The sequence below is a fragment of the Oryx dammah genome, unplaced genomic scaffold (genome assembly GCF_014754425.2).
Source record: "Oryx dammah isolate SB20612 unplaced genomic scaffold, SCBI_Odam_1.1 HiC_scaffold_19, whole genome shotgun sequence".
Lineage (NCBI taxonomy): Eukaryota > Metazoa > Chordata > Mammalia > Artiodactyla > Bovidae > Oryx > Oryx dammah.
In genome coordinates this window covers 13257189-13281965 of record NW_024070203.1, presented here as the reverse complement: position 1 = coordinate 13281965, position 24777 = coordinate 13257189, and the positions used below count along the sequence as shown (strand labels likewise).

At 57.7% G+C, this 24777-nt stretch overlaps 1 protein-coding gene and 1 long non-coding RNA gene across 5 annotated transcripts; one reads left to right on the top strand and one right to left on the bottom strand.

The window, feature by feature from the left end:
* The first annotated feature begins 82 nt into the window (after positions 1-82).
* Positions 83-24028, top strand: PPP1R16A (protein phosphatase 1 regulatory subunit 16A). Of its 4 annotated transcripts, none has more exons than XM_040261489.1 (14): positions 83-784; positions 16064-16185; positions 16378-16503; positions 16994-17124; positions 18886-19876; positions 20894-20964; positions 21041-21186; positions 22079-22182; positions 22262-22386; positions 22468-22593; positions 22672-22747; positions 22820-22949; positions 23110-23275; positions 23458-24028. In XM_040261489.1, the coding sequence occupies exons 5-14, from the start codon at positions 19648-19650 to the stop codon at positions 23830-23832; spliced, it is 1548 nt and encodes a 515-aa protein (XP_040117423.1). In that variant the 5' UTR covers positions 83-784; positions 16064-16185; positions 16378-16503; positions 16994-17124; positions 18886-19647; the 3' UTR covers positions 23833-24028. The 4 variants fall into 4 exon arrangements, with proteins under 4 accessions (XP_040117423.1, XP_040117421.1, XP_040117424.1 ...); XM_040261490.1 differs by lacking the exon at positions 83-784 and adding an exon at positions 820-990; XM_040261487.1 differs by having other exon boundaries at positions 22262-22593.
* Positions 11159-24757, bottom strand: LOC120878720. The gene is made up of 2 exons (XR_005724621.1): positions 24676-24757; positions 11159-14624 (listed from the first exon to the last, which is right to left on the bottom strand). It is a non-coding gene; the product is annotated as an uncharacterized LOC120878720 (long non-coding RNA).
* Positions 24758-24777: the final 20 nt, after the last annotated feature.

Below are 24777 nucleotides of genomic sequence, written 5' to 3'. Positions count from 1 at the left end.
GGTGCTGAGAGAAGGGATGGGTGATGGGTGCTCTGGAGGAGGAAGCCTGGGGCTGAGATGATGTTGGGGTGCTACACTGCTACCTCCATTATCAGATTCTTCATATTTCATCTGGCTTCCTCTGGACTCCCATGTCACCTCTTCAAGTCCTGTTCGTTTCCAGGGCTCTAGCTGAGAGGTTCTTGTGTCTTCTAGCCCAGTTCAGTTATTGAGAGGTCTTTTTCTCCAACAGGTCTAAGGCACCGCTTTCCTGCACTGTCCCCTCCTTGCTTCCAGGATAAAGCCCAGCTCTTGATTTGGCGTTAAGGGCTCCTCACGTCCTGACTACTCATCGCTGGCCGCACAGACCCCACAGAGCGGGCCCCGCCCTCCTAAACCACCACCTCAACTGTTCCCACCTTGGCGCATGCTCTCCCCCCGTAATGCCCCTGCTTTGTCGAGTGAACTCGGACCCGTCCTTAAAAGATCAGCGTAATCAGACGACCACCCTCCTGGCAAACTTGTGACTACTTGCGCTTCTCGCCCCAGCAGGCCCTCCCCTTGCCGGCCGGCCATCACTGACCCCTGCCCACGCGGCGTTCCGCAACCTCCCCAGTAGCTCTGGGCAAGCCCCGCCCCCGGGCGGCGGTTTCCGGTCCTGGGGAGCGCGGGCCGGAAGTTTCGCGTTGCCATGGCAAGGGCCGGGCGCGGGCCCGCCCCCGCGGCGCCGGGAGGAGCGCTGGGCAGAAGGACCCGCGGACCGGCTCCGATCGGCTGCGAGGTGGCCGCTGGCGCGAGGCGGAAGGTGAGGAGCGGACTTCCGGGGCCTGCGGGAGGGCGGGGAGACCGGGAGGCCGGGATCCCGGCGGGAGGCCGCCCAGGCCCCGCTCGGCGCTGGTGTTGAGGGTCGGGAAGGTTTCCTGGAGTGGCGGCCGTCAAGGCCGGGCCGGGGCGCTGTTCGCGGCTGAGCCGAATGCTGGGTTGTTTTCAGCCGTGTAACCTGTTGGCCAGGTAGGCAGCACCGGAGTTACCTCCGTTTCAGCAGAGGACATTCGGGCCTGCAGAGAAGGTACTTGCCAGGCTTCGTGTGTGCTTTGGAGCGAGGCCAGAGGAAAAACCTGAACCTTTCTGTGCCAAATTGCTTAACTTCCAGGGGTTCTAGTGACCTCCTTGTAGGGATCCTGGGCTCCAGCCCACCGATGGGTGTCCGGGCTGGAATAGCCATCGCTGTGCGGCGAGCGCCGGCCCGCGCGGCTTCGGAGGTGCAAGGGGCCTGGGCGGGAAGGTCCACGCCGGCGGGGCCCCTCCCTGTCCTGCAGTGGAGGCTGAGGCGACTGTGGGGTTAGTTTCCGTGGGTGCGGAGGCGTTTCACGTGTGGGGGAGCAAGAGCCAGGGCCGAGCTCTGGCTGGCCCTCCCCAGAGCTCTGGGCCTTCCTTTCCCTACCCCGTCCTTAGCTTGGGGGTGGAGTGGGGGCCGCACTGCTCTTCTCAGCCCCTCTGCTCCCGGGGATGCTCCCTGGTGATGCTTGGGGGCTCTCCCTGGGAAAGCTGTGAAGGAAGGGCCTCTGTGCCCCAGGCTGGCCTCCTGGCTTACTTCAGGGGCAGCGAGAGTCGCCTTATGGGTGTATGGCTCCCTGGGTGTATGGATCCTGGACCGCGCTGGCCTGGCGATCCTTGCCTGGGGGCTGTGTGGCACTCTGAGCAGCCAGCTCCCTGCCTGCCTCCGCTGTGCCAGCGGCTCTTGGCTCAACGCTGGGATGGAGCAGCATCAGCAGGTCTATCTTTCCTTCCTTGTGGGCTCTCCGCGGACCTGCCCTGGCTTCATCCCTCACCTGCTTGGACTCTGCTCTCCCGGAAGGTTCCTGGGCTGGCAGGCGCCCAGCAAGAGGCCCTGGTACCTGTGGGCTCCACGTTGGTGTCTGTGTTCTAGGGATTTCTGAATTTCACTGTGTTCAGCTTTGGAACCTCAGTCTCAGATGAGCTTGTGGTGGCCGAGCACGGCACCTGCACCCCAAGAGTTCCCCACTCCAGTGCCTCTGTCCCGGTCCACTTGTTAGCCAAAGCAGATGTCTGGGTGGTAGTGTCTTCTCCAGACTTGCTTCTCAGTTGCCCAGATCCTGGCTGTCCTGTCCATCTCTTGTACCAGCAGCCTGCACCTCCTTCTGGGATGGGAGCCTTTGCTCCTGGCCGCTCTTCTGGGCTCCGACTCGGCGCTTTGACTCCACCCTTCTCACTATAGGCAGAGTGATGGGTCCGAAAAGCAGATCTGATCCTTGTCCCTCCTGAACATCCTTCCTCAGAGACTGCTGGACGACATGCCTGTCTTTGCACACTCACCCCCCTCCTCTGCCCCTGCCCCACTCCTGAGCACCTTGCCATGTGTGTCGGGCCTCCACCCTCCCGAACCCCTGCTGTAGTGGTGGAGGAGGTGGGGAGGGGAGAGAGTGAGCCTCCACCTCCCTTCCAAGCTCTGTGTCTTTAGGAACGGCCCTGCCAGCACATCAGACTGAGAAAAAAGGACAGAGGGACAGTCATGTCTAATTCCACAGACGCCTGGGACGGCGGGCTGGGGAGAAAGAGGCGCTCGGCTGCTGGGCCCCGTGCTGGCTGTGTGTTGAGGCCCGACGGCAGACAGCGAGTCTGGGCTGCGTGCTTCCTGGGCGGCTGTGACAGACACAGATTGCCGGGACTGCCCGAGACCTTGGTCATTCTTTGACCACTGCTGTTGGGTAGGTTTTGTATGGGGTGCTTTGTAAGACTCACCCCCACCCACCCCCAGAACCTCCTCCTGTTTTGGAAGGTGAGCCCTGGGAGCCTCCAGGACTCAGGTGAAGCTCCTGCAGACCCTTCCCACCGTGCGGGAGATCTGGATGGCCCTTCTGCGCTGGCAGGGCACGCGGCCAGCCTCGCCGTGGCCACAGGCCTCCTGCGTTTGCTCTGGGCTGCGCTCAGGGCGTGTGGGGACTGCATGTGTCACCATCACAGGCTCTGCATCCCAGTGCCAAGCCCAGCCCTGGCACAGCTGCACTCACAGCTGAGTGACAGTTCATCCACTCGGTGGCTCAGTCCTGGGCTGGGCACCTGCGTCTGCTTCCGCGCCGTCCCTCGGTGTAGGGAACCCATCAGCTCCTGTGGTCATGGGTACTTCCTGCAGGTCAGGCCTGGGGCTCGGGGAAGAAAACAGTGACTAGTGCAACAATGGAAGCAGGGTGAAGACGCAGCAGAGTGACGGGTTGACTGCAGGGGACCTGAGGAGGCAATGTTTCAGCTGGGATCTGAGCTGCAGGAAGGAAGGAGCTATGCTGAGATCTTGTGAAGAACTTTCCAGACAGAAGGCACAGCTGATAGAAAGGGGCGTGACGATGAGGTGGCAGATCGGGGCTGGCAGAGCTTTTCTGTGAAGGGCTAGAGAGTCAGGGTTTCAGGCTTTGCGGGCCACATGATCCCTGGGGCAGCTATTCTGCCGTTTTGTGGAAGAGCAGCCACAGACAATATGTAAGTGAATGTGCTCTGTTTCCACAAAACTTTACTGACAGACCCTGAAACTTGAATTTCATGTGATACTCATGTGTCACCAAGTATTCTTTTTCTTTTAATTTGTTTGCCAATCATTAAGGCTAAAACCATTTTCAGCTCATGGGCCATACCAAAATAGACAGTGGGTCAGTTTGCCAGCCCCTGTGCCAGACACCAAAAAGTGCTGTGTCTTTGTTCATTGAATCCTCATAAGAACTTATAAGGAAGGTACTATTATTCCATTTACAGATGAGGAAACTGATTTCCTCAGAGGTCAAGAAACTTGACCAGTGCCCTCAGCTCCTGGCACTTTAAACCCAGAGTGTGGTTCCTGAGCTCAGCTTCCAGCCTCTGTGATATGGAGCCGAGGTCCCTGAGGTGCAGGAAGCAGGAAGCAGGCCAGTGCTGAGTGGGTAGTGGAGAGGTATGGGAGGAGACAAGGCCAGGAGGGGCCAGATCATTGGAGTTAGAGGCCAGGGGAAGACTTAGGTTGTATACTTTTATTTTTTTACATCCAACTTTATTGAGGTGTAGTTTACATATAATAAAAGGCACCTATATAAAATAATTTGGTGGGTTTTGATAGATGTATGCTCCTTGTAAATGCCACCACAATCCAGACACAGAGCATCTTCCTCATCCCTGAAAGTCCCTTTCCCTGTGCTCAGTCCACAGTCCTCCCTGCCCCAGGCAACCACTGATCTGCTTTTGTTTTTATAGATTGATTGTCCCTGTTTTCTTTTCCTAGAATTTCACATAAGTGGACGGATACAGGATGAACACTTTTGTGTCTGACTTCCTTTCGCCAGACAGAACGTTTTGGAAATTCAGATTGCTGCATGTCTCCATGGTTCATTGTTTTTCTTGCTGGATGGTTTGGTATTCCATTGTATAGGTACACTGTTTACTCCATACACACACCTGTTGATGGACATTTCGGTGCCTTCCAGTTTTTGGCTATTGTGAATAAAACTGCTGTGAATATTCATGTTTACCAGTCTTTGTATGGACATACACTTTATTTCTCTTGGGTTGAGATGACAGAAATGATGGTTGAAGTGCGTACTTGTATTTCACTCTATACAAAAAGTGCCACAACTGTTTTCTAAAATGGGAAGTCATATCACATTCCCAGTTGTTCTGTGTCCTTTTGTCATTCTTTGGAAGTTTAGCCCTTCTTGTGAGTGTTGATGGCTTGTTGTGCCTTGAGTTGGCATTTCCTAATGATGAATGGTGTTGCACACCTTTTCATTTGCCTGCTCAGCCATTTGTATATCTTATTTTGTGACATTTCCAGATCTTTTACCCATGAAAAATGGGTTGTCTCATCAAGCTCTAAGAATTCCTTATATGTTTAGGGTGCTAGTCTTTTGCCAGATACAAGTCTCTGGCTTGGCTTTTAATTTTGTCACCAGTGTCTTAAACAGAGAGATGCTTATAATTTTGATGAAGTTCAGTTTGTCATTTTTTCTTTATAGTTTATGCTTTCTTTAATGGTCAAGAGGTCAGGGGTCATTGTTTTCCTTGGGTATCTGGGCATTCCAACACCATTTTGAAAGGCCACCCTCTCCCCATTGTGTTACTCCATTGCTGACAGTATGTGTGGGTGGACTTCTGGATTCTCTATTCATTGATCTTATTGCTCATATCCTGCAGATTTGATTATATTAGCTTTAAAATAAGTCTTGAGGTCAAGTATAAGTAGTTTTCCAACTTGGTTTTTCTTTTTCAAATCATTTTGGCTCTTCAAGATATGATGTTGCTGCTGCTGCTGCTAAGTCGCTTCAGTCGTGTCTGACTCTTAGCAACCCCATGGACTGCAGCCCACCAGGCTCCTCTGTCCATGGGATTTTCCAGGCAGGAGTACTGGAGTGGGGTGCCATTGCCTTCTCCGAAGATATGATGTAGTTCTATGTAAATGTGAAAATTGGCTTGTCAGTTTCTCAAAAAGAGCTTACTGGCATTTTGATTGGGATTATATGGAAGCTAGGGATCTGTTAGGGGAAGAATTGACATTGTAAGAATGTAGAACATGGTACATATTTCTCCATTTATGTAGGTCTCTGTATTAATTACCTATTGCTGTATAAGAAATTATCCTTAAACATTATGATTTAAAACGATGAATCGTTGTTCTCTCACAGCTGCCGTGGGTCAGGAATTGTACAGTGGCTTGGCTGGGTGGTTCAGGTTGCAGGTCTAGCCCGTGGTGGGGATGCTCCGCCAGGCGGCTCCTTGAGGGCCGGCCAGGCTCTTGGCCCCACCCTTCCGGCCTCTGAGTAGCCTCGCTCCAAGGCCCCAGTTCAGGAGAGAGCCCGCAAGCGAGAGGCTGCACTGCCCTCCAGGACCTGGTCTGGAGCTGGTACCTCCTGGTTTCAGGCTTTGTTTCCATTTGTTCCTTAGAAGTAATTAACTGAGTCCAACTGAAGTGATCGATTAACTGCGTTCAAGCTGTATTGAGGGGAAGTTGACCAGGCTCTGCCCTTAGCAGCCAGCGTCAGCGCCTGTTCCGTTTGGAGACACTAATTTTGCAAATGATATATGTAACATTTTACATGTTCCGATCCTTTGTTACTAGTTCAGAGACATAAATTTGATTTTTGGTGTACTGTCCTTTGTATCCTGCAACCTTTCTAAATATATACATTTGTTCGAGTAGCCCCGTTATAGATTTCTAAGGATTTTCTACAAATCTTTCTACATGCCTCCTGCATCTAAGAAGTTACTTTCCTTTCCATCTGTATGCTCTTTATTTCGTGCCTTAGTGCACTGCCTGGGGGTTGCAATGTTGAGTAAGAGGGGTAGGAGTTGAAGCTCTTACCTTGTTCTCAGTCCCGAGGGTTTTACCAGATTTTGAGGGATTTTCCTTTTATTCCTAGTTTTCTAAGGTTTTTTTTTTTTTAATCATGAATGGAAAAAAAATAAAAAAACAAAAACCATGAATGGATACTGAATTTTTCCAAGTCTTTTTCTGCTTCTATTGATTTGCTTGTTTATTTTAAATAGCAAACTATGGAGTTTCTTTGTGGGAAGGCTTTTAATTAGAAATTTAATTCCTTTAATAGTTATAGGGCTGTTCAGGTTTTCTATTTCTTCTTGACCCCATTTTGATAATTTGTTTCATTCAGATAATTTGCCCATTTATCTAAGTCAAACATGGCAGTTTAAAAATATATATATATAAAGGGCCAAATAGTAAATATTTTAGGCTTTTCAGGCCATATTGTCTCTGTTGTGATTGCTCAGTTCTTTGTGTAACACACAACAGCCACAGACAATACATGAACAAATGAGCATGGTTTTTTCTAATAAAACTTTATTTACAAAAGAGATGGTAAGCTGATTTGGTCCGTAGGCATAGTTTGTTGATCCCTGACTTAAGTTGTTAGGTTTATGATTATAAATTGTTCAGAACGTTCCCATTTAGTTGTCTGTAGGATCTGTAGGTGATAGCTTGTATTTCTTTTACGATTTTGGTCATTTTTGTCTGCGTTTCTTGATCAGTTTAGTGAGAGTCTTATTGATTTTATCAATATTTTCAAAGGAACAACTTTTAGTTTCAGTATTCTCTTTTTGTCTGTTTTCTTTCTCTCTCTCTCTTTTTTTCTTTGGTCCACAAGGCATGCGGGATCTTAGTTCCTTCACCAGGGGTTGAATCTGTGGCCTCTGCAATGGGAGCATGGTGTTCCAACCACTGGGTCACCAGGGAATTCCCCATTTTCTGTTTCATTATTTTTTGTTCTTATTATTAATTCCCTTCACTTACTTTGGGTTGAATTTTCTCTTTTTTTTCTAGCTTCTTACTAAGTTGGAAGCTTTGATCATTGATTTGACCATCCTTGTTATTTATGCATTCAGAATTAGAAGTTTTCTTCTAAACCCTGCTTTGTTTTATTTATTTATTTTTGGTTGCTCTGGGTCTTTATTGCTGAGCAGGGACTATTTTCTAGTTGTGGTGTGTGGGCTTCAGAAGTTGCAGCTTGAGGGTTCCAGAGCACAGGTTCAGTAGTCATGGCTTATAGGCTTACTTGCCCTCTGGCATGTGGCATCTTCCTGGACTAGGGACCAAACCTATGTCCTCTGCATTGGCAGGTGGATTCTTCCACTAAGGAAGTGCTAAACCCTGCTTTAAATGTATTTGATGTGTTTTCATTTTCATTCAGTTCAAAGTATCTTCTACTTTCCATTTTGATTCCTTCCTTAGCCTGTAGGTTATTTAGAAGTATGCTTTAAAGTTTCCAAATATTTAGGAATTTTTCCAGATATTTTTATGTTGTTGAGTTCTAGATTAATTCTGTTGTGGTCAGTGAACTTTCTCTATATGCTTTCATTCCATGTACACTCACTGAATCTTGTGTGCATTCCAGCATGTGGTCCGTTTACTTGAATAATACGTTTGCAGTGTTGTGCAGCTACCATCACTCTCAATTTCCAGAACTTTTGAATGACCTGAAACAGAAACTGTCCATTCAGCACTATTTCCTTACACCACCTGCCCCAGCCCCTGCTTTCTATGCCTGAATTTACCTGTTATATAAAAGGAAATCATATATGTGTCCTTTTATTTGATATATTTCTGACATGTGTCAGGATTTTGTTCCTTTGTATGACTGAATATTCCATTGTGTATGTATATGTACCACATCTTATTTCCTTATCTGTCCATTGGCTTTGGGCACTGGAGTTGTTTTTGCTTTGTAGCAATTGTGAACAGTTTTTCTGTGAACATTGGTGTGCAAATAGCTGAGTCCCGGCCTCCAGTTCTTCTGTTTATACACCCAGAAGTGGAGCATGCCTTTGGTTTCACACTGCATGGTCGGCAGAGGGACATTTTACTCTGCATGCTAGTGCACTGCCCTCTGGCACAGAAGCTGGAGCCATGTCAGTCTTTCTGTCTGCAGAACCAGACACTGTGCACCGGCTGTCCCCTCACGGGACCTCTAGGTGAGCAGTCAGGCTCACAGGGTCGGGCAGGGTCCTGTGCTTCCGGTCTGCTGGAGAGTCTCTGGCCTCAGGCCGCTCCAGACACCTCTCCCTGTGCAGTGGCGTGTCTCCCCCCAGCCCCCGCCTGCGGGGCTCCCACCATTCTTTCCTCTCACATCAGGCACCTGTAAACCTATCATTAGCTCTCCCCGGTTCGTGGGGACACATGTGTGCTCCAGTGGCCATCCAGAACCCGCACACCCCTTCTTCTCAGGCTGAGCGTCCAGTCAGAGAGCAGACCCAGGGTCCCAACGCTGCCCTCTCCAAAGCCCACTTCCACTTCTGGACACTGCTGAATTGACAGGCCTTTGTTTCCAGACCGCACGGGAATCCTGAGGCTGCCGTGGCTGTGGGCAGTGGGGCGTCGAGCTTGGAGCCTGGCCACTGGGAAGGTGTGGTGCTCAGGCCTCTGGAAGCTGTCCTTTCTCCTCTTAGCTAAGAGAGGGCTGGGCTTTTCCGCCTCTGTTCTGTGTGGCTTGTGGGATCTTAGTTCCCCAACCAGGGATGGAATCCAGGCCCTCAGCAGTGACAGTGGCCAGGGCTGGCGTCTATCCTTGGTTCTCAGAGACTTTTTTTTTTTTTTTTTACTTTATTTTACTTTACAATACTGTATTGGTTTTGCCATACATTGACATGAATCCACCACGGGTGTACATGAGTTCCCAATCCTGAACCGCCCCCCCCAACCACCTCCCACCCCATATCATCTCTCTGGATCATCCCTGTGCACCAGCCCCAAGCCTCCTGTATCCTGTATCGAACATAGCCTGGCGATTCGTTTCTTCTCAGAGACTCTTTTGACATGCAGATACCTCCAGTTGTCTAACTTCTTTCATTTGGCCATCTAGACTTCTCACACCTTGCTGTGAGTTGGTCTTTAGATTTACTTAGATGGAAAGGCAATGGAGGAGGGAGCTTTGGGGCTCCCCTGGTTTCTGGTGAGGGACCCTTCCAATTTTCCAGCCCCCATAACACTGCTACTGCGCTTGCAGCCCCTTCCTCACATGGTCCAAATGGCCTCCAGTGCGTGCTCTGGCCCCGGGCCAAGGCAGCTGCCAGCATCACATGTACATGTGTGCCGGCATCCTGGGTTCATCATCCCTCACAGGATGGAGGCTGGGCAGCTGTAGGTAAGCCAAAGGAAATGTCACATTTGTAGGTCACAGCTTTGAAAGGGCTTCACTTTCCTGTGGTTCTACTGCTAAGGGGAGTCTGAGAAAGGACTCAGATCTCACGGGTGGGTCAGAGGGCAGCTGAGGCCAGAAGGTGAGCAGGACTGTGCGCCCCCAGCAAGAAAGAGGGCTGGGGAGCCAGAGAGGAGACTCATTACAAAGCCACAGTGGGTAGGATGTTGTAGGGACCGGTGGGACGGAGTCAGAAGTCTTGACAGGCTCACATGTATGTTGTTCTGTCATTTAGTCGTGTCCGACTCTTTGTGACCCTGTGAACTGCAGCACGCCAGACTTCCCTGTCTTTTACTGTCTTCCAGAGTTTGCTCAGATTCATGTCTATTGAATCACATATACGTATGGGAACTTAATTTATTACCAAAGTGACACTGCAAAACAACATGGAGAGAAGCAACTTTTAAATAATGGTGCTGGGACAATTGGATATAAATATAGAACAAAAACGGGCTTCCCTGGTGGCTCAGACGGTACAGAATCTGCCTGCAATGCAGGAGACCTGGGTTCAGTCCCTGAGTCAGGAAGATCCCCTGGAGAAGGGAAGGGCAACCCACTTCATTATTCTTGCTGGAGAACCCCGCAGACAGAGGAGCCTGGCGGCCTTCAGCCCTTGGGCCTACAGCCCTGGAGGAGTGCAGGGGTGCAGTCAGGGCGCCTTGCACACTCTGACCATGGCGGGCATTGAGCAACTACGGAAGTGCCACCACCCACACTTAAGTCGGGGGGACTAGGTCTACCTTTTGAAGGGAGTGTCGCTTACTTTGCAGGCATATTTTACAACTCCGCAGATACCCTTCTTCACACCAGCCACAAACATTAGCTCCAGGTGGACTGCAGACCTAAATGTGATGCAGACTAGCCTCCTTTTAGAATATAGGAGACTTGTCTTCAGAAAGATGCCTCATCTCATTAATACTCAGACAACTGCAAACTGACCACTGCACAAACAGTGACGAAAAGAATAAAACCAACTGGACTGTTTCCCCATTGCTGTTGGGGGTAGAAACTGGTACAGCTTTGGAGAGCAGTGGTAATGTCTGTTGACTCACGTCATAGCCTGTGGTTGGCGGCTGCACCCCAGTGTCAGTGGACAGGGTGTTCACTGGCCCACACCCATCAGAGTGTGCCCTGGGCTGTGCAGACAGGCTCCTAGTAGGCTGTTACTCAGCCAAAGGCAGAAAGCCTGGAGCTACACGCTTTGGAGTGGGTGGATCCCACACAGAGGGGTGAGGCAGCCTAGAGCACAGGGCACGGCTCCATCTGGAACTCCGGCCTGTCAACACCAGATTGAGCTCAGGAGGGGCGTGGGGGTGTTGACGTGAAGAAAAGCGAGGTGGTGATCACTACATGGAGGAATGTAGGAGGACTCTGAGCTGCTTGGTGCCATCCTGATGGGGTGAAGCTCACATCGGTTTGCATCTCCATTGTTAGTGCATTGTGATTTTTGCATTTTCAGGACTTGTATTACTGATTTAAAACAGCCAGTTATTTTGTCAGGGAAATGGATTTATTTCACAGGAGCAAACAACTGCAAATCAGGACCTGTAGCCCATGGGGAACCACAGGCAAGTGCAGAGGACAAAGGAGAGGAAACTTACCGAGGAGAAGGGGAGTGTGAGGGGCTGTAATGAACAGAGAGCCCTTTGGAGGAAACCAGGTGTGGCGGCTTCTCATTGGCTGCCCGGTTGCCAAGTGGGGAGAAAATCTGCTTTCCTCCTGCCAGGTTGTGTTGTGGTAACCTTGCCCCTGTGGGGTCTGCATTTGAAGGGAAGTGACAGGGTGTGAGAGTGCTCCCTTCTGGCCTCCAGACTCCATCTTATTTCATTTGTTTTATTTTTGTTTATCTTTTTGGCCTCGCCCAATGACTTGTGGGATCTTAGTTCCCCAACCAGGGATCGAGCCTGGGCCCCATGCAGTAGAGGTGTGGAGTCCTAACCACTGGGGAGATCCCCTGCCTGGATTTTTAAATGAGGTTTCTGTTTGTTCATTTTCACAGTATCACACTTCACAATATAAAGATTTTAAGAGGATACCCCGATACCCTGCGGGAGGCTGTGTGGAAAAACCCATTCTGGGCACAGGGACCCCCGACCCTGCAGGCCCGATAGTGGGGTGGTGGGCAGGGCCGCTGAGGGCCGGGCTGGGAGTGGGCCCAGCCCAGGATTCGATGGGCTGGCTGAGCCTCACGGACTTCAGGGGGCCAGGAGGGCTTTCGGACCGTTTCAGGCGAGGGGTGACTGGGTTGAGGCTTGCATTTTCAATGCTCCGGGGCTGAATGTGGAGAGAGCTGGACCCCTGACTAGGAGCAGGGCAGCAGGCAGCGGCCCGTGAGGTGCAGGCCCAGAGGGGCTGGGGCAGGAGCGGGCTGGAGGGAGCAGCCGGGGCTGTGCCCCAGCTTCACCTTCAATGTGGTCACCGCCCCTCTTGGAGGGGGGGGCTGGCCATGCCCTGCGCCTCCTTGCACCTGCCCACTTGCCCCCCAGTCCTCAGACCTGCCAGGTGTCTTTCTCTGGGCCTCTGTGCCCACACTTCACTTGGCCTCGGTGCTCCTTCCTTCCTGGAGGTGGACACCGGGTGGCTGTGTGGGTCGCGCCGCCCGTCCCTCGGAGGTCTGCCTGGTAGGAGCAGCGGCCGTGGCGCTGTGGGTGGTGGTTGTGGGGTGAAGGGGCAGGCACAGCGGGAGGCGCTGGCCCCCGCGGCCTGACTCCGCCGCGGTGTCCATCACCGTTTGCTCCCTGGTCTCCAGCCTGTCTCCTCTGCAGGTCCTCTGCAGGACAGAACGCTGCAGTTGTGCTAAGACCTGTCTCATTCATCGAGAGGCCTGTGCTTTTGGCGTCAGGCCTTTGCGGTCCTGGCTTCACCTGTCACGTGTGGACACACAGCTTGGGGCGGGGGTGAGGTGGGTGTCTCCTTGTGCTGCGCGGCCGGCCCGCCGCGTTCAGTGAGACTCTGCTCTGCTGCACTGTCGTAACTGGGTGTCTGCTTCCGGACTCCCTTCTGTTCCCTCTCTCTGTTTCTCTAAGTACTTCACGTCTTCCTTTTTTATGGTTTTACTGACAAGTCTTGCCCTTTGGCTTTCCCTGTTAAATGGAAAATTAGTTTGAGTTTCAAATAGAACTGGTGGGGTTTTAACTGGGGTTGCATTGAGTCTTGGGTGACTTTGGGGAGAAATGGCATCGTTATGGTTCAGAGTCTTTTGACCCCTACGTGTGGTCTGTCCCTTTTGGTTGTTCTCTTGTGAACTTTAAGAAGTTTCAGTGGTCTTCTGTGTGGAGGTCTTGCACATCTTTTATTAGATTTATTCATACACATCGATGCTTTTGGACATAAATAGCATCATTACAATTTTATCTTCTGTTGGTGGCATTTACAAATATAATTTATTGTTGTACAATAGCCTAGTATCTATTACTATTTATTCTCATAGTTTTTTAGGACTTTACAGGTTTTTATTGTATACAGTATGTCATTCTCAAATATTGGGTTTTTTCCCACCCTTCCTGTTCTTTTATATACGTGTGTGTGTGTGTGTGTTTTGGCCACAGCATCTGGCGTGTGGGATCTTAGTTCCGCAACCAGTGATTGAAGCTGGGCCCCAGCAGTGAAAGCATCGAGTCCTAACCACTGGACCTCCAGGGACGTCTCTCACCCTGCCTATTCTTACTGCTTTTATTGCCTTTTCTTGCCCTGTTGCATTGGCTAGAACCTTCAGTACAATATGAATAGAGCTAGTGGTAGCAAGCATCCTCGTCTCCTCCAGTGGGATTTGTTGTTTCTTGAATTACGTTGAGATCATCACTCTGCTGATAGGAAGGGGCTGGAGCAGAGAGCTGGTGCTGCAAGCCCAGGTTCTGGGTCCTCCCCAGGGTGCTGGAGAGCCCTGGGGTGGGGGGCATTGAGGCCCGGGAAAGCCCCACGGTGGGCTCCATGGTTGCTGGCTTTTTCACGGAGGTGGATGTCCTCTTCTGATGGTTTCTGTCTTGTCAGGAAACATGTCAGCAGCTGAATGTGGGGATGAGGAAGAAGGGAGTGGAAGGCTTTGGGGCTGTCAAGTCTGAGTGTGGTCTTCAGTCAGCAACTTGGCTGGTACATTCCGACTTGAAGCCATTGTGATGTGCCAGGCAGGACTTTCCCACAAGCTCAGGGCCTGGGAGCCTGTGAGTCTGGGGCTCTGGGGTGCTGCGGTCAGGAGTGAGCTGGGAGAGGGTGATGGCAGAGAACCCAGCTGTGGAACTGAAATGCCGGGGCAGGGTTGGGGGAGTTCCTGGAGGTGATGGGGTCCCAGGGTACCACTGAGCCTGAGGATGAGGTCATCACCGAAGGGCAGGGGCTGAAGGGTGGTCCACAGGGATATCGAGCCTACCAGGAATTTGGACCTGACACGGCGATGGGGCACGATGCCCATGGCAAGGGCTGGGGTGGGTGGTCGGTGCAGCCAATGGATGTGTCAGCCAGGACTCAGGGGCTTGCAGGCTGCAGCAGGAACAGGGGGTGGCACTTCCAGGCCTGGGGGCGAGGTGGAGAGAGAAAAAGCAGCCCCCAGAGAAGGCTGGCGGGAAGGGGGAGAGCAAAGACTGAGCTGTGCCTGACTCTGGGGGGGTGTCAGAGCTGGGAGCGGGCCTGCTTCTCTCCTGTAGCCTGCGTGCTGCCTGCCTCGCGTGCCCGGAGAGGCTCTAGGGTGGTAGGGCCCTGCCTTGGGACTGCGGCCAAGTGACTCGGCCATGTGAGGAGACCGGCGGTGTGCCGGGCGGGCTGCCTGCAGGGAGGCACCTTGGCTGAGCAGGTTGAAGGCTCTCTGCACTTCAGTAGGCACTCAGTAGGTACATTCTCCTGGTTGATGCCCTTAATCTTTGTGATCCAGTCATGGATGCTGTCCATGAGGGGGCAGGGCCTGCTTCCAGCTTGCCTGTACTGCTTGAGTATAGGCCTGGTGTTTCCAGTGGAATCCATGCTCCGTCTCTGTGTGAAGCCATCGTAACTGATGTGAGGACCACTTTGTCCTGTTTACTGCAAGTGTTTTTACCCAGTTGACCATCTGTCTTTTGATTTTATAGGCTTTGTTTTGTTTCACAGTGCAGACATTAAAAAAATCTAGCAGGATGGGATTTGTTAATTTCCCTTTTGGTTTCTGGGTTTTGTGTCAGGCTAGAAAGGCCCACCCCTTACTGGGGTCACGCGGATGGTCCGCGCCTCCTGCGGTTGTCCCTCAGCATGGCTGTGTCTGTGGTGTGTGCTGGCCCCCGTGCCTCCTGCAGACCCCTCCCCATGCGCAGCTCCCCTGTCTGTGCCTCCGCAGACCCCTCCCTTCTGGACCCTCTTTCAGGGGCGTCTGTGGCCCTGCTCACTTTGGATGCTCCCCATCCTGGTTCTCCGGGGCCTCCCTCCTCCATCTGCCCCTTGCTGGCCCTCCTCCTGGGGCGCTCCCCCGACCCCACCACACCCCTCCCCGGCAGGCGGGCATGCGGGTCCGCGGGTGTCTCCTGCCGGCTCTCATGCATCTGGAAGCCTCTGTGGCTCCCACAGCCTGTTGGGCCTGTTCCATCCTCGCCCCCCGCCCCAGGCTGACCGGATGCCTGACAGCTGTGCTCACGCCTGCCCTCCCCAGACAGAGCACTTAACATTGTTTAGAGGAGACCTGCCCTCATGCGGCTCAGAAGCCAAACAGCAGGAGTGGCCCTGAGCTCTCGCCAGCCCGAGGCCCCTGCAGCCCCCCCCACCCCCACCCCCTGGGCCTGTGGCTGATTCAGGTTTACAGGCCTGTTCACAGCGAAGCTCTGTCTCATGTACAGATTGTGAGTCCCTGGTTCTCTGCTGAATTCTGTTTCTTAGTGACCTTTCCATGGTAGTGTATAGGTAGCTCCCTCATACACCCCTCAGGGCCTCATGTCATAACCCTGACTTGAAAGCTGTGGCAACGGCAGGCCTGACATGCATGCTGCGGGTCTAGCCTCTGGAGCCTTCCAGAGCAGGCCTGCTGGGGGTTGCCCTGCACGTGTGTTGTGATGATGGCACCCTTGGCAGCACCCCCAGATCTCGGAAGGCGAGCAGGCCTTCTATGCTCGCCACGCCAGCATGGGCGCCCTTGCCCGCCGTCCAGCCGTTTGGCCCAGCCCCTGCCTTCAGCCGCTCACGGCTCCTCTGCCTGTCCCCACACGGCTGGTGCCACCTGCGCCCCCCCGGGCCCGCCAGGTGGACCCATCACGGGGCCAGCACAGGGCCCAGGCACCACGCCCTCCTCCTCGTGGAGTCCAGCCTGTGCCTGCACCGAGGCCCATGCCCCTCACCCCACCCAGGGCCCCTCAGAGCTGCACGGCCAGACAAGAGTTAGGACAAGTTGGGCCCTGCCTTGGGGCCTCGGCCCCTTCCCCAAGCGGCACTGACTCAAGGACTCCCTCCAGGTTCTGGCTCTCAGCCCCGGGGACAGACCCGGCGGGCGCGCAGCGGGCGGGGACGAGCGTCGCCCCCTGCAGACTCGTGCCCTCAGCAGCTGGCCATGAGGCGGGGATTGGCGGCGTCCCAGGTGAGCTGAGCGGGAGCTGGGAAGCCAGAGCCGGGGTGGGTCGGGGGAGTCCTGCCTCCCAGTCCCTGCCTGCAACCAGGCGGGGTCAGCTCTGTCTCAGGGTTTTGGCCACGGAGTCCTGGCCCCTCAGCCTCCGGAGCCCTGGCCCCATGGCCTCCCCTGCTGAGAGCGCATCTCTGTTTGACTCTGCAGGTGGTGCCGCACGCTTCACCCTTCCCAGAGCGAGGAGCACGCCTGCCCCACCATTCGCTCTTATAAATAAAGCCACAGGGAGCAGCCCCAGCAGCCAGGATGTGAAGCCCCAGAACCTGAGGGAAGGTGGGTACCCTCCCTCCATACCTTTCCCCTCTCTGCAGGTCACGCCCCCCTGCAGGTCACGCCCCTCAGCCCCCCCAACCCTACCCCCGCCGCCGGCCCCAAGTCCTGACCGCCCTGGCACTGGGCTCTTGCTGTGACCCTGATTCTCACACAGATGCTGGGCGTAGGCGTGAGGCAGCATGGGGGAGTCTCAGCAGAGCACCAGGGTTCAGGCCTGGCCTCAGTTTCCCAGGTGGAGGGTGGAGATGCTGGAGCAGAGTGGCTGTAGGTGTGGAGGGGCCCCTGAGGCACTCAGACTGGGCGTGGGTCTGTCCACCCTGAGGGCCCAGGGCCACTCCCAACAGACTCAGGGCTTCCCGTGGTGCTGGCTCAGAGGAGGGGGGCAATCTCCGTGGTCCTTCCAGAAAGCTCCTCCCACCTCATCCCACACCCCAGGCGTGGAGCTGAGAACTGGAAAAATCCTGCAGATTATCTCTGTTTGACATTCCAGGGAGGCTTGGGGCAGGATTTGTGGACTGAGGCTGCAGCTGCCCTGCTCAGCCCCCTTCAGCCTGGGTGTGGTGAGGTGGTCAGTTGCCGGGACTCTGCCGAGCTGTGCTGGCCTCTGTGGCTCAGTCAGGGGTGAGTCTTTGGCTCCAGGGGGCTGTTTCTAGACTGTGGCTGGGGGAGGTGGCAGAGAGGGCAGAGGCTGGGTGGGGGAGTGGGCAAAGCTTAGACTTAGCCTAGGCAGGGCTGAGCACCATGCTGCCCTCCACGGAGACGCTCCCAGGATGGATGCCCACTGCCTGGGGTCCCTGGATGCCAATGGGCTACCTTTCTCTCAGGGGAGGCAATCCAGAGACCCAAGGTCACACAGAGACCACCCTCAGGCAGCTTCCTGCAAGGAGCACTGCTAAAGGAACCCAGAGGGGACCTGGGGATTCAGGCAGGTGGGCCCCCAGAGTGGGGGTGAGTGCCCGGCTCCAGTGCACACTGCCTGGAGAGGGTGTGGGGGCCACAGGGAGCAGGTCTCTGTCGAGCCCCTGCCCTTCCTGCCCCCCTGGGCAGTAGCGATGGGGCAGGGGCAAGGCCCAGCAGCAGGCAGCCCTTGCTCCTTCCTTATGGTCTTGTGGGGCAGGCTCTTCAGGCTGGGTTCGCTGGCAGGCCCCAAGGCCAACTCCAGAGAGATGCACGACCCACATGTGGGCAGGAGGGGGTGCCCAGTCCCTCCAGGGGAACATGAGGGACCTGTGAGTGGCCAGCAGGGAGGCAGAAAGCCCTGCCACACCTGGGTCCGGCCGGGGCCTCATGGGTAGGGAGCAGGCAGAGGCAGGACACGAAGCCCCGGGAGACCCAGGCCGGCAGTCTGGGCAGCTCCTGTGCCGGCCCTGCAGTCGGCAGAGCTGGCCAGCAGGGGGTGGGCTGCCCGGAGCAGGGGTGCTACCTGGAGAGCTCTTTCCTGGCCTCACTGGTCCCCCATCCTGTCCCCAGGAAGCCTCTGAGGCCAGGCTTGCAGAGGGGATCATGGAGTGCCAGCCACGTCCAGGGCCAGGCAGACCCTAGAAGCAAAGTTCTGGGTACACTGGGGGTCCGCAGGCTGGAGAGGCCTGACCTGACCTGATCTGGCCCAGGACGGTTTCCTTCCAGAAGGAATGGGCACTCACTAGTACAAGTCTGGTCAAAGGAAGGCTGGTCAGTCTCTAGATGGCCATGAGGTCTGTCCGAGTGGGAAGGGGGCCTCCAGGTGGTCAGGCTGAACTGCAGTGGGCACCTTCTAGGTGGAGCCTGGCCACGGCCTCCTGAGCCGTGTCCTGAGGCCGTGCCCAGTGACCACCCCAGGCGTGCTGGGCAGGACAGTCCATGGTGGGGACTGTGGGGCTGTGCCGCAGCCTAGCTGCTTGCCTGGCTATCTGTCCTGACAGCTCCAGGTCAGGCAGGCCACTGCGCCCGTGTTCACACAAGCAGGGCTTGCATGTAGCCCAGGACAGCTGAGGGGGCATTGAATGGCCTGAACTAGAAAGCCTGGCAAGGAGGAGGCCCAGACTTGAGTGGTGAGCAGCTCATGGCCAGGACAGGCCGTGCTCTCACCCTCTGCAGCTAAGCAGGGTGGCCTGGGCACCCTCAGGAATCTGGCAGAGCTGCAGGAGAAAGTGAGCTTGCCTAACCCAGCCCGAGGGCACACGGATCAAGGGCTGACGTGGGGTCTTGAGGGGCCGCCCGGCTGGAGGCCTGCTGTGAGCGGGTGTGCTGCCTGCCTGCTCTTTTCTCTGAGCTGCAGAGAAATGCTGAGTGTGGGGCCAGAATGCGGGCCGCGCAAGGTTCTCTGTGGGCAGGGCGGGGCTCTGGGGGGGCTGGCCTGTCCCCCCAGTCCAGCCCTGACTGCTTCCTGCTTCCTCCTCTCAGGCCGGCGGGAGGGAGTACCTGCGTGTACAGCTCGGCCACTGGCTACTCCAAAGGGGGCCCTTCCTGAAGACATAGTTCCCAGGCCCTGGGTGCCCTGCCTGCCTAGAGAGCATCAGCCTCGGGTACTGGGGGCCAGGACCCCCGGACTCTGGACACACACCCGCCCAGCCCTCCCTCCTGTTGCACCTCCTCTTAGCACTGACCCCCGGAAGGCTGGAGGTGCCGGGGGTTGGTGGGGGAGGAAGGCCTGGCCATGGGTGCCCCTGGACCCCACCTGGTCTCCTAAGACTGGAAGGCAAGGGCTCTCCGGGCTCCCAGGGGTGTGTGCCCTGCCCTGCCCTGCCCTGCCCCTGTGTGAGGAGCCGGGAGCTGCAGCCTTGTCATCTGGGTGATTAGCTTCAGACCCTGGACTGACGCTGGCCAGGTCCCGCCTGCTTCCTGCAGGGTGTCCTCCTGACCCAACGCGGAAGGGAGGCCCTGCCCATTGAGCGGCCAAGGTGCTCGGGCCCTGGGAGGCGGGCTGCAGGTGCTGTCCCACGTAGCCTTTCTGCCTGGGGCCCGTGGCCCTCACACCTGCCCAGGCCTGATCACAGCGTGAGGCCTCCTGACCCAGCCTTGCCAGGCACAGAGGCCACGAACTTCGGGAGGGGATGCCCCCAAGGGCTTCAGTCCAGCCGGCTGCCCCCCACCTCAGGCCCAGCCTGGCCCCTGTGCTGCCCCAGCCAGTGCCCCCTGCAGCCCCCGTGGCAGGCAGCCCCCACCATGGCCGAGCACCTGGAACTGCTGGCAGAGATGCCCATGGTGGGCAGGATGAGCACACAGGAGCGGCTCAAGCACGCCCAGAAGCGGCGGGCCCAGCAGGTGAAGATGTGGGCCCGGGCTGAGAAGGAGGCGCAGGGCCGGAGGGCCAGCGGTCAGCCGCAGAAGCGGGTGCTCTTCCCGCCCAGCGTCACCCTCCTCGAGGCGGCTGCCCGGAATGACCTGGAAGAAGGTGAGTGTGGCTGAAGTCCGGTCCGGGCCAGCAGCCCTGTCCCCACTCCTCATGCAGGCCTCAGGAGCCACAGCCCCCTGGTGGGAGCCCAGGGAAGCCTGCCAAGGGAGCTGCCATCTTCTCTGCCTCTGGCCAGGGTGCTGGGAGTTGCCCATGACGCCTGCCTGCCTGGGTTCTGAGCCTTCGCCTCCATAAAGGACACATGCCTCTCCCCTGACCCCCCGCAGGCAGATTAGACCCAGGGTGCAGGGCTGCCCAGCAGGCCCCCCTCAACACCCGCCCTCAGTTCTGCCTCTGACTTCTTCCTTCCTGGAGGGCAGGCTGGGCAGGACTGCCTTCCTGGCACTGCCCTCTGCCCGCTCTCAGCCCCTCTGCCCTCCCAGGGAGGCTCCTGAGGACTCCTTCTGTCTCCCTCCCGGGCGGGGCCTCTGCTGTGGCAGCTCGGGTGCAGAGGGCAAGGAGGGGCAGGGTGTGCCCAGAGCAGGGAAAGGGGGCTGGGCATGGCGGCCGTGGGTCAGCCAGCAAACAGGAGCTATGGGGCGAGCGGTGCAGCTGGAGAGGGCTGGGCCTGGGTACCCTGGGCCTTCAGTCTTGGCCACCGAGGTGCGGTGGGGTGGGCTGCAAGTGCCAGGGGAGGGGTGAGTGTGAGTGTGTGAGCGTGTAGGGCTGGGGGAACATGGGACCTGACCGAGGGGTGTCTGAGGGTGCATGCCGGCCCCCAGGCCTGGGGGCCCCTTTCTGGGAGGAGTTGGAAGGCTGGAAGGCCCTAACTGGGAAGGCATTCTGAGGCTGAGGCTGAGGCAGGGGGCTGCTGTCTGTCTATACCCTGCCTGGGGGCCCAGCCCCGAGCCCTTGGCCTGGGCTCTGGGGTCCCTCGTGCCTTCCCTGTGCTCCTCTGCTGTCCTGGCTACAGCACAGCACGCGACCCAGGTGCCCTGGGCAAGGGCCTGAGCAGGACTTATGGGCCTGCGGCCAACTTCTGCTCCCGAGCCCTGACCGCCTCTGTCCTCCCCGCAGTCCGCCAGTTCCTTGAGAGCGGGGTCAGCCCTGATCTGGCCAATGAAGATGGCCTGACGGCGCTGCATCAGGTCAGCCCCGCTGGTGGTGGGAGGGGAGGCTGGGGCCGCGGCGTGGGCTCGGACACTCAGGCTGGGCGCTCCGCAGAGCTGCATCGATGACTTCCGGGAGATGGTGCAGCAGCTCCTGGAAGCTGGGGCCCAGGTCAACGCCCGCGACAGCGAGTGCTGGACACCGTTGCATGCCGCGGCCACCTGTGGCCACCTGCGCCTGGTGGAGCTGCTCATTGCTCGGTAGGGCCTGCTGGGAGCGTGGGTGACCAGAGCAGGAACCTCTACCAGGTCAGGGCAGGCAGGACCTTCCCCGCAGGGGCAGCTCATGTGGAGACAGCCCAGGTTTCTCTCCTGGGTCTCCGTCTCCACTTGCCCTGGCATGCCCTGCCTGCACCCCAGTGCGCACAGCTGGGGCCTGGCAGAGGCCACAGTGCTGCCCCTGCAGGGAACTGGCACCCCGCAGGGCAGCGTGGCCCTCCGCCCGTGGGAGCTCCCTGAGGGCAGGCTTTGGCCTCCCGCTCTGGTTGTCTGACCTTCCCAGGGTCTGCGCAGAAATGCCACTCTGGTCAGAGTCACAAGGGAGGACTTGGCAAGGGGATACCTGGACGCCGGTGGGGCTGTTAATGGGGAGGGCAGAGCAGGGCTGGGCTCCTGAACACCTGCCTCGATGAACGGAGAGGGTGGTCAGTTTCGCCAGGATCCAGAAGCCCCCCTCAGCTGGCCTTGAAGGGTGTCGGAGGTGGGTGTGCGGGTGGATGACCGACCGTTCCCCCCACACACACAGATGCCTGGGTGTGGGGAGGGGTGGGTATGTAGCCCCCAGCCCCACTCCACGCCTCTCCACAGAGGATACCCCGCTCCCTGCAGAGTGCCCAGGACACCCAGAACCTTGGCACTCCTTGGAGCAGGTGGACCCACTGGACACATTCACAGGAGCCAGGGGCTGGGAGCTCAGGCCACCTGACAGTCCAGCAGCCCAAGGACAGACGCAGGGGCATCCAGCAGAGGTGCCTCTCAGCTCAGCAGAGGCCTGGGCCCCTCGGCTGCAGCCCCACAGTGTGCTGCCTGAGGCGGGGGCCTCCCTCCCAGCACAGGGGCCCCATGACCAGCACCCTGTCCATCCTCTCCACAGTGGTGCTGACCTCCTGGCAGTCAACACAGATGGGAACATGCCCTACGACCTGTGTGAGGACGAGCAGACGCTGGACTGCCTGGAGACAGCCATGGCCAGCCGTGGTGAGTGCACCCCCTCCCCGCTGCCCGCGGCAGGGGAGGCTGCTCTGGGAGAGCGAGCCCTGAGTGCCCCGCCTCGCAGGTATCACCCAGGACAGCATCGAGCAGGCCCGGGCCCTGCCGGAGCTGCACATGCTAGAGGACATCCGGAACCTGCTGCAGGCGGGGGCTGACCTTGACACTCCGCAGGACCATGGGGCCACGCTGGTGAGACGCGGCACCGGACTGGGCGGGGGAGGGTGCTCCCCAAGCCGAGCCGGGACTCAGGTGCAGGCGGTGTGCCTGCAGCTACACATTGCCGCGGCCAACGGGTTCAGCGAGGCGGCTGCCCTGCTGCTGGAGCACCAGGCCAGCCTGAGCGCCAAGGACCGCGATGGCTGGGAGCCGCTGCATGCGGCGGCCTACTGGGGCCAGGTGAGCGCCCGTGGACGGCAGGGCTGATGAGCCCGCAGGTTCCGCAGACCTCAGCAGCCCCCTCGCTCTGGCCCACAGGTGCGCCTGGTGGAGCTGCTTGTGGCACATGGGGCTGACCTGAACGGCAAGTCCTTGATGGACGAGACGCCTCTCGGTGAGCCGGGGCCGCGTCCTTGTGGTGTAGGGGGTGCATGGCAGGGCCCATGACCCTCTGGCTCCTCCGCAGATGTGTGTGGGGACGAGGAGGTGCGCGCCAAGCTGCTGGAGCTGAAGCACAAGCACGACGCCCTCCTGCGCGCCCAGGGCCGCCAGCGCTCCCTGCTGCGCCGCCGCACCTCCAGCGCTGGCAGCCGTGGGTGAGTGCCCGCCCCTCCCGCCAGGCTCCCGCGGCCCCACCCCGTGGGCTGGGCCCAAGGCTTTGTCCCCGCTGAGGTCAGCTGGCAGCCCAGGGTGCCAGCCCAGGCAGAGTCCGCAGGGAAGGCGATATCTTCCACCACCCTCTCCTTGTGCCCCCAGGAAGGTGGTGAGGCGGGTGAGCCTGACCCAGCGCACCAGCCTGTACCGCAGGGAGCACGCCCAGGAGGCCATCGTGTGGCAGCAGCCCCCGCCTGCCAGCCCTGAGCCGTCGGAAGAGGATGAGGACCGCCAGACCGACGCAGAGCTCCAGCCGCTGCCCCTGGAGGTGAGCCCGGCCCGCCCCCACACCCTGGTGGGGCCAGTGACCCTGTCCTCAAACACAAGAGCCACATGCTTGGGGGTCATCTCCGCCCCCACCCTTGTTTTGGCTCCTGGACCACCATGCTGCCTGGGGCCCCGGGCCAGAGGGTGCCTGCTGATGGCCTCCAGGCCATGCTTCCCCCACAGGAGGAGGACCCTGAGGAGGCCAAGCCGCACAACGGCCGAGTTGGGGGGCCCCCGGCACGGCACTTGTACTCCAAGCGGCTGGACCGGAGCGTCTCCTACCAGCTGAGCCCCCTGGAGAGCGCCTCCCCCGACGCCCTGGTGCGCGCCAAGGCCCACCACACCCTAGCAGAGCTCAAGCGTCAGCGGGCTGCTGCCAAGCTGCAACGACCCCCAGCTGACGGGCCTGAGGCCGCTGAGGCTGGCCTGCCTGTGGACACTGAGACCCCCCAGCCAGAGAGTGGCTGTGGGGCGAGTGGAGACCCGCCCCTGCTCAAACTCACAGCCCCCTCAGAGGAGGCCCCTGTGGAGAAGAGACCGTGCTGCCTGCTCATGTGAGGGGCTGGTGGCTGGAGTGGCGAAGGTCCCACTGCCCAGCCCCGCGCCCCTGCTCTGCGTGTCCAGTGCGTGTCCCGGGCCAGGCTGCCAGCCTCCCTGAGGAACAGACTGGGGGCAGAAGCTGTACCTGGGAGACAGCAGCTGCAGAGACCTAGCGTTGCTCTGTGACCCTCGATAAAGGGCTATTCTGCCACTGCCTTGTCGTGTGTCTCAGCTGGGCCTCTGTTGCCAGCAGGGAGCGGCTGTGTTGCTGGGCCTGGGTGCGCCTGCCCGGTGAGCACCCGAGGCCCGTAGTGCACGCTGGGGCTCGCTCGAGTGCCCAGCCCCGCGTGGGTGTGGGGCACATGCCCGTCAGACGAGAAGCCTGGCCCTTCAGCACCCTGCCTCCCAGGCTCCTGGAGGCCCCTCTGTAATACTTTGCTTTCTTGAGCAGAAGAAGTAGCTTTGGAAGGACACTCCTTGGGGTTCCAGGGCTGAGGGTGTCCTCATTGGAAGGCAAGGACCCTGGCTTAGAAGAGGAGAGGGTATTTCCCATAAGGCTCTTGGCCAGAGGCAGCAGGGCAGAGCGGTTTAAGGCTCGTGTCAGAAGCCTCCCTGTCAGGGGTGGGTTCCCTGTTCCTGGCATGCAGCCCCGGAGCCCTGGCTGCCAGCTTCCGCTTGGGCTGGCAAACAGGCTCTGAGCTGGCCAGGCATGATGCGTTGGGGTGACACGGCTGCTTAGGGGCCTCACTTGGGAGGGCTTGGGCCCTGCCAGCTTGTCTGTCCCTGGCAGGTTGCTTGGCCTGACCACGAGTGCTGGGTGCCATAGGCTGGGGTCACCCTCTCTGCTGGACATTTACTTACCTGGTCAGCCCAGGGTCCGTGGTCCCGCCCTTCCCCGAGCATGAGTGGTTGGAGGGGTGTCCCCGGCAGAGCGAGGGGTTGGGGGGGGGCAGGCTGCCGGTT